This window comes from Gekko japonicus, unplaced genomic scaffold (genome assembly GCF_001447785.1).
Source record: "Gekko japonicus isolate JY-2015 unplaced genomic scaffold, Gekko_japonicus_V1.1 scaffold101, whole genome shotgun sequence".
Taxonomy (NCBI): domain Eukaryota; kingdom Metazoa; phylum Chordata; class Lepidosauria; order Squamata; family Gekkonidae; genus Gekko; species Gekko japonicus.
In genome coordinates this window covers 123323-130629 of record NW_015165238.1, presented here as the reverse complement: position 1 = coordinate 130629, position 7307 = coordinate 123323, and the positions used below count along the sequence as shown (strand labels likewise).

The 7307-nt window shown below is 40.2% G+C and overlaps 1 protein-coding gene across 1 annotated transcript; it reads left to right on the top strand.

The window, feature by feature from the left end:
* Positions 1 to 5304: 5304 nt before the first annotated feature.
* On the top strand, positions 5305 to 6246 carry LOC107109365 (olfactory receptor 12D2-like). Its single transcript, XM_015409978.1, has one exon. It carries the CDS (start codon positions 5305 to 5307, stop codon positions 6244 to 6246), a length of 942 nt encoding a protein of 313 aa, XP_015265464.1.
* Positions 6247 to 7307: the final 1061 nt, after the last annotated feature.

Here is a 7307-nt window from a genome sequence, read left to right as displayed (position 1 = left end):
AGAGCCTTGTTTAATTATGAGTATTCATGATCAAACGTTTTGAATGCTTGGTCAGCCTGGCATCCCGAGACCAGGTCTACCCCCATCCCTTTGATTCCAATAGGCAGTAGACACATTGTCCCATTGATTCATGTTTGGAAGCCAGGTCTATCCCCTACTGATTACTGATATTCCTGAAATCAAAATAGTATTAACAGTATTTCCAAAATGAATTTCTGAAACAGTATCTGGGGGTGGAAAGTGCCATTAAGTCATGGCCAACTTATGGTTTACCTGTACAGTTTTCAAGACAAGACACAAACAGAGTATGGTTGCCTGGTGAGGCTGACAAGCTGGTAAAGGACTTAAGAACATAACATAAGAACATAAGAGACACCAATGTTGGATCAGGCCAAAGGCCCATCCAGTCCAACACTCTGTGTCACACAGTGGCCAGAAATACCAGTGCCATCAGGAGGTCCACCAGTGGGGCCAAGGCATTAGAAGCCCTCCCACTGTTGACCCACCCCCAAGCACCAAGAAGACAGAGCATCACTTGCCCCAGAGCCCCTATCTATACCTTGTGGCTAATAGCCACTGATGGACCTCTGCTCCATATGCTTATCTAATTCCCTTTTGAAGCCATCCATGCTTGTAGCCGCCACCACTTCCTATGGCAGTGAATTCCATGTGACTTATTAGCAGGCTCTGGGAGAGGGGAGGGAAGAAGTGCAATTGAACTCCAAAGCTAGTTTCAGGTGAGCTGGCCATCACATTTAAAGGGATTGTGTTATTCCTTCCTTCCATTGGAAATAATGGAGGATGGGGGCACCTTATTTCGGGGCTCATAGAATTGGACTCCCTGGTCTAATCTTTTTGAAACGGGTTTTTCTTTGAGGACAGGCACCACCAGCTATGCTGAAATTTTGTTGCCTCTACCTAAATAAACAACTGCCCATAGCCCCAGATAACCACATATTGATTCTCCATTATACCCTATGGGGACTGGTCTTCATTGGGTATAATAGAGTGCTCAGCGACCATTTCCCCCTGAAATGGAGAGAGGGGCTCCAAACTGGGGGATCTCCCATCCACAACTAGGGATTGGTAACCTTAAAACAGAAGTGGTTTGCTATTGCCTCTGTGTACCAACCCTGGACTTCCTTTGTGGTCTTCCATAGAAGTACCAATCAGTGCTGACCCTGCTTAGCTTCTGAGATCTGACAAGACAGGGGTAGCCTGAAATTTAATGAAAATGATAATTATGACCAGTGTTCCCTCTAAGTGGAGTTAGTGTGAGCCAGCTCACAGTTTTTTAGCCTCCGGCTCACACATTTTTGCCTTAGCTCAGGAAGGAGGGCTCCAGAGTGAACTAAGGTATGCAGCAGCTAAATCACCTGCTCACAACTTTAATACCAGTCACTCACGAAGTAGATTTTTTGGTCAAAGGACTCCATAGCTTAGAGGGAACATTGATCATGACCTTCCTGACACTGCAAAACAAAATTAAATGCTTTCTTTGATGTTATGGCTTTTAGCATAATTTTTTCATGATCTTCTCAGTGCCCCAAATCATGAAGTTCTAGTGTTTATGGCCCTTAGGGATGAAGAAGTGGATGGAGAAAAATCTAGTCAATTCTATTGATCTTTTCTGCTCTCTAATTCAAGACTCTGTGGCTTGAAACCAATTCCCCCATTCCCAGATTTCATCCTGAGACAAATGGATGTGCTTTTTAAGTGGTTTATTTGAGCTGCTTCACAAAAGTACCGTAGAATTGTTGTGATAGTGCTTAGGATTTTAACAATTACTATTTCTCCAGAGACATAATCAATTCTTCATGTTTTCAAAACCAAACAAACTCTCTTTTGGTATTGCATATCCCAGGGCTTAAATCACCTGAAAAGATTTTCTCCCCCTAATCATATGATGAACCTTTTATAATAGATCAAAATGATTGATGAGTGTTCTCATATTCCCTGGATAAGTTTAGTTGTCTACTTTTGTTGTGGCTGGTATTGTCTCTCTTGGTGACTTTTATTTTACATACTAATTTAACATATCTGGAAAAAAAGAAAGATAATCCGCACAGGTATAACTCATTGGGGGTGGGGCAATATGTTTTGATATATTATTAAGTGTTCAGTCTGTGGGTGCAATCATTGCCAGCAATATGATTCCTAGGTCCTGTGTTCTCCCATACACGGCGGTGTTTGCAGAAAAGGAAGAATTATGAGCTAAGTACAGACTGCACTGTCTGATCAGGATAACTATGGGAAATGGGGATACATTTATCTCTCTTTGAAAAGCAAGGTTTGTTGCTACCAGCATAAAGATGAAGGTGAGACCTATTTGAGGTATATGTGGTTGACCTGCAGGTTAATTGGTCTACTCTGGATCATTAGCCATTGGATTAATAAATTACTTATAAACATGTATGCTGAGTTGCTATGGGTTTATCATGATATACTGTAAATTATTTCTGTGTTTTATTTTATTTGAAAAATCTTTCTTTTATTAAAAAAATGCCACCTACATGTTTTTAACGGAGCACAGCAGTGCAGTCCTAAGCAGAGTCATGCCATTGTGCATATATTGATGTGCCAATATTGTGCCAATTGTGCCAATATTGATGTGACATCAATAAACACAGAAAGGTAAAACTCTGCTCAGAATTGCATTGAAAAATGTCTCCCCAAATTTTATATAATGCTGAATCATTTCATCACTGCTTTGTATCTTTAACAGCAGCTTGATTTGCAGAGATTAGTAAATGAACACTTTTTCTCCGTGTACTTACGAGGGCTGCCTAATAATTTTTGATTATCATGTCACTGTTGAAGGAACTGCAACAGGAACGAGGCACAGATATGACAGCCATAGACCAAAAGGCAAAGTATGGCTTAGTTAAGCGTCTTGCCTCTTCAATTGTAGGAACATCTGTAGCAAAATCTGAGGAGAAACTCTCATCTTAGTCCATTCAAAAGGTAAATATTACCGAAGGCAAGAGACCTGGTAATGTATGCAAGAGAGACAAATATTCAAATTAACAAAATCATTTAATATCATTTGTTTTTTATTGTTAACATTTCAGCAGCACTGATATTTTCCTAATGGAAGTTGAATTGCAGTGGTTTCATATTTTAATAAAGTTTGCTATTAAGATAAGAAACTGGTAATGAAATATAAGTAAATTCAGAACATTTACTTTCAAATCAAACACTGAAATGGATTTTTAGAAACATGTATATCATTGTCCTCTGTCTGGGAAAAAGCAGATTCTGGATCACAGGTAGTGCTGCCATTCTTTAAAAGGCTGCAGCCAGATGTTATGCATGTTTACTTATAACACAATCCTTACTATTCAATGACATTTACTCCCCAGAACAGTACATAAGCTTACAAAAAACCCAGCCATTTACAAACTTACTTGCACATAGTCATATTGAGATCAGTGGATGGAAACGACCCCAACTCTGCTCTGCGTAAGATGGATCCACTTATGTCCCTAGGCAATAACACCCACTTTCTATCAAAGAATAAAGTTGGAGTTCAGGGGCACCTTTAAGAGCAACAAAGTTTTATTCAAGGTATAAGCTTTCGTCTGCAAGCACGCTTCTTCATATACCTGTAGATACTTCTGTATCTGAAGAAATGTGTGTGCACACGACAGCTTACACCTTGAATAAAAGGTTGTTGCTCTTAAAGGTGCCACTGGATTCCAACTTTGTTCTGCTGCTTCAGACCAACACAGCTACCCACCCGTTTCTCACAAAGGTTACAGATGCTAGAAGAACTAAGAAAATACACCAGTTCCAGGCATGCAGTTACATTCGATAAGGTCTCTTGAACAACTGAAATGCAAAAACAAAACAAACACACACAAACTTCATTCTTAAGTAGCAGAGAGCCTTTCAGGATATAAGAATTTACAGGCAGATGAGAAACATGACAGAAAGAAGGGAAACAAGAGAAACATTCAACAAGCTCTCAACGGTAGAAGGCATACATTACAATGGCATAAACATGCTCTGAATCTGGATGTACAGTAATCTGACAACTCCAGCAATAGCTTGGCTACAGCTGGTAAATGAGAAATGATAAGGGGTGACACTCATGGCATCAATGTTTAGGTAGGAGAGGGGCAACACATTGCTGTCTTCCTTCTGTGTTGCCTGGTTTTTATATTTCTGTCACGGAAAAACTGGAGAGGCCAATAGTGCTGGGAGGCAACACAGAAAATGGAACAGGAATTGAAATAGGAAATAAGAAGTGATTTGCCATGGAATTAGGTTTGCTTTTTTTTAAAATCCCTCACAGATATTGCACAGACTGTGATTATTTTTGTGAATTCTAAAAAGGCAAGCAAGTATGAACGTGCAAAGAAGATGGGAAGAGTCATTCATTTGTTGATTGGTTTTCCAGCATCGGTGGGGTAATGTGGCAAAATGCAGGAGCCCTTCCACAATATGCTGACAGTCTTCTCAGGTAAACAGAATATGACTTTATTTGGAACAAAATAGTGTCAAGAAAGGAAAGAGAAGGTGGTCCACCACAGTCTTCATAGTAGCACCCCTAGATTCTGACTGGGGAGAGACATAAGTAAAACCTGGCTTGGAACTGTTGTGTGCTGTAGTGGTTAGAGCATCACATTAGCATCTGAGAGGCCCCAGTTCAATCCCTACAGTGCCATGGAAACATTCTGGGTGACCTTGGGCCAGTTCTTCTCTCTCAGTCTAACCTACCTCAAGGGGGTAGTGTGAGAATAACATGGAGGAGAGAATGATGTTGTAACCTTCCTGATTTACATCAGGTGGGATATGACTTGTATTATCCCCGGCCTTACAAATCAGAGATTCTTTCTCAGTCATATTTATGTTTTTTTTTAACCTAACATTTTAACATTCAACCATGAAATTAAACATTCATAATGTTCCACTAAATACTTTCTTGATGACCAGTCAATATTGACTTTATTTAACTGCGTTTTGGTAATGGTATTTCTGCAGCAATTGATCATTATACAATTCCATTGTTATTCTGGACAGCCAGCTATCTGGGACCTTGTCAATGCAAAAAAAAATTGTACTCCAGTGTGAACACCTGACTGCATACTGTATTATGAATATGTCAAAAGTAAATGTAACTGGGGAACTAAAACAAGCAAGCATGTGTTATGTTTCTATGACACTCATGTTTTTTGACTGAACCACCACAAAACAACTAACTCAAAAGGTCCATAGCTATTATAGTTTCTTTTTCAAAGACTTCCATTCCATTTGGAACAGAATAACTGGCATTGCTGTTGTTGTTTTCTTTCCACAGCAATGGAGAACCGGACTGAAGTGCATGAGTTCATTCTCCTGGGTCTTACAGATGACCACAGAGAGCGGTACACTCTCTTTGTGATGTTCCTGCTGCTCTACTTGGCCGGTTTGCTGGGAAATGGAGCCATTCTGGCTGTTGCTATAGCTGAGCCTCGACTGCATACCCCCATGTACTTTTTTCTAGGCAATCTCTCCTGCCTGGACATCTGCTACTCCACTGTTACGGTGCCCAAAATGCTGAGTGGCTTCTTAACAGAGCACCAAGCAATTTCTTTCATTGGATGCCTGGTTCAGTTGCATTTCTTTTACTTCCTGGGCAGTGGTGAGGGCATCCTTCTGGGGGTTATGGCATTCGATCGCTACGTGGCTATCTGCAACCCTCTGCGTTACATGGTCATCATGAATAAATTGACTTGCCTTCTGCTAACTGGGGCCACATGGGTTGCTGGTTTCTTTCATGCCCTTATGCACACAGTTCTGACCTCCCGCCTATGGTTCTGTGGCCCCAATCATGTCCAGCATTTCTTTTGTGACATCAAGCCCCTCCTAAAATTGGCCTGCAGTAGTACCACTCTCAATCTCAGTCTTCTTAATGTTGTCACTGGTTCAATTGCTCTGGGTGCCTTCTTCCTCACCCTTCTCTCCTACTTTTATATCATATCCTTCCTCTTCCTCAAAGTCCAGTCTTGGCAAAGCTGCTGGAAAGCCTTCTCAACTTGTGCCTCCCATCTGACAGTTGTGGCTATCTTGTATGTTCCAGTTATTTCCAACTACTTACTTGCGTCCGCTGGGGAATCTGCTAAAAGAGAGATGATCATCACTATATTGTACAGTGCGGTCACTCCAGTTTTGAACCCTCTGATCTACACACTGAGAAATCAAGAAGTAAAGTCTGCTCTGAGAAAAACCTTCAGCCGGAAACATTTGTTGGGAAGAATATGAATTTATTTTCTGACTCTCTGTTTCCTGTACCCACATCTCTATCATGTATTTATTATCTAAAATAGGTATGCATGATTGTTGGTGGCCCTTGTTAAGTGACTACAGGGCAAACTAAACTGGGCTGTAAAGCATGCTAATCAAAGTGAACAGGGTTTTGCCTGCCCCAGTTACGCTGGCCTTGATTTTCTCCCATATATATTGGTTCCAGATTGTTGGGAATCCTGAAACATGGAAATAGTTTCATAGAAACTATGGGGACAGCACGGAAGTTTAGATCTCATTTAATCCTGGTGAATCCCTTCCTCTATAATACTTTAACAATTTGTGATAATTACAGAAAAATCTGAGCTCCTTATCCCTCTCCAGTATCAACTATTTTAAATAGTGGTTTTCCCCTAGCTGGGAACCCTTCAGATACCAGGAATGGATGAGGACTGGTTTAGGTAGGCTTTGTGCCTGGATGTTGAATGGCACTATTATTTCTAAAATTATGGCAGAGGACAAATTAGGTCATCAAATTAACTGGTTTCAGTGCTCTCAAATGCAATATTTAATAATGCAATTAATAAAAGATGGTCATCTTCTTCTGACATTAACAGAATTTGAAGAAATTCTCAGAAACACAGAAAAGAAAACCAAACATTCACTGACTAAAATTTATAAGAACCTCCAACATACAATCAACAACAAACCCCCTACATACACTAAGATTTGGGAGAAAGAATTAAAATGGACATTAACTCCTAAAGAATGGCAGAAAATGTGAAACTCCCCTTCTAACAAATCATCTATAGTTCCTTTAAAGCTCCGATTTTATAAGACAATCTCTAACTGGTATCTGTGACCAACCAAACTTAATAAAATTGAATCCTACTTTGCTGGAAAGGGTGTAATCAATGAGCCCCCCCTCCCTTATATCTATGATGGGCTTGTCCAGTGATCCAATCCTTTTGGGGCACAGTTGCTGATAAGATCTCACAAATCTTAGACATTTCTCTCACTATGTCTTCAGACCTTTTTGTTTTTAATTTCTGGCCAGATTATTCAATGGAAAAGAGTCA

What these genes read in the sequence shown, in the direction of transcription:
- LOC107109365 (XM_015409978.1), top strand. Translation starts at nt 5,305, where the DNA reads ATGGAGAACCGGACTGAAGTGCATGAGTTCATTCTCCTGGGTCTTACA.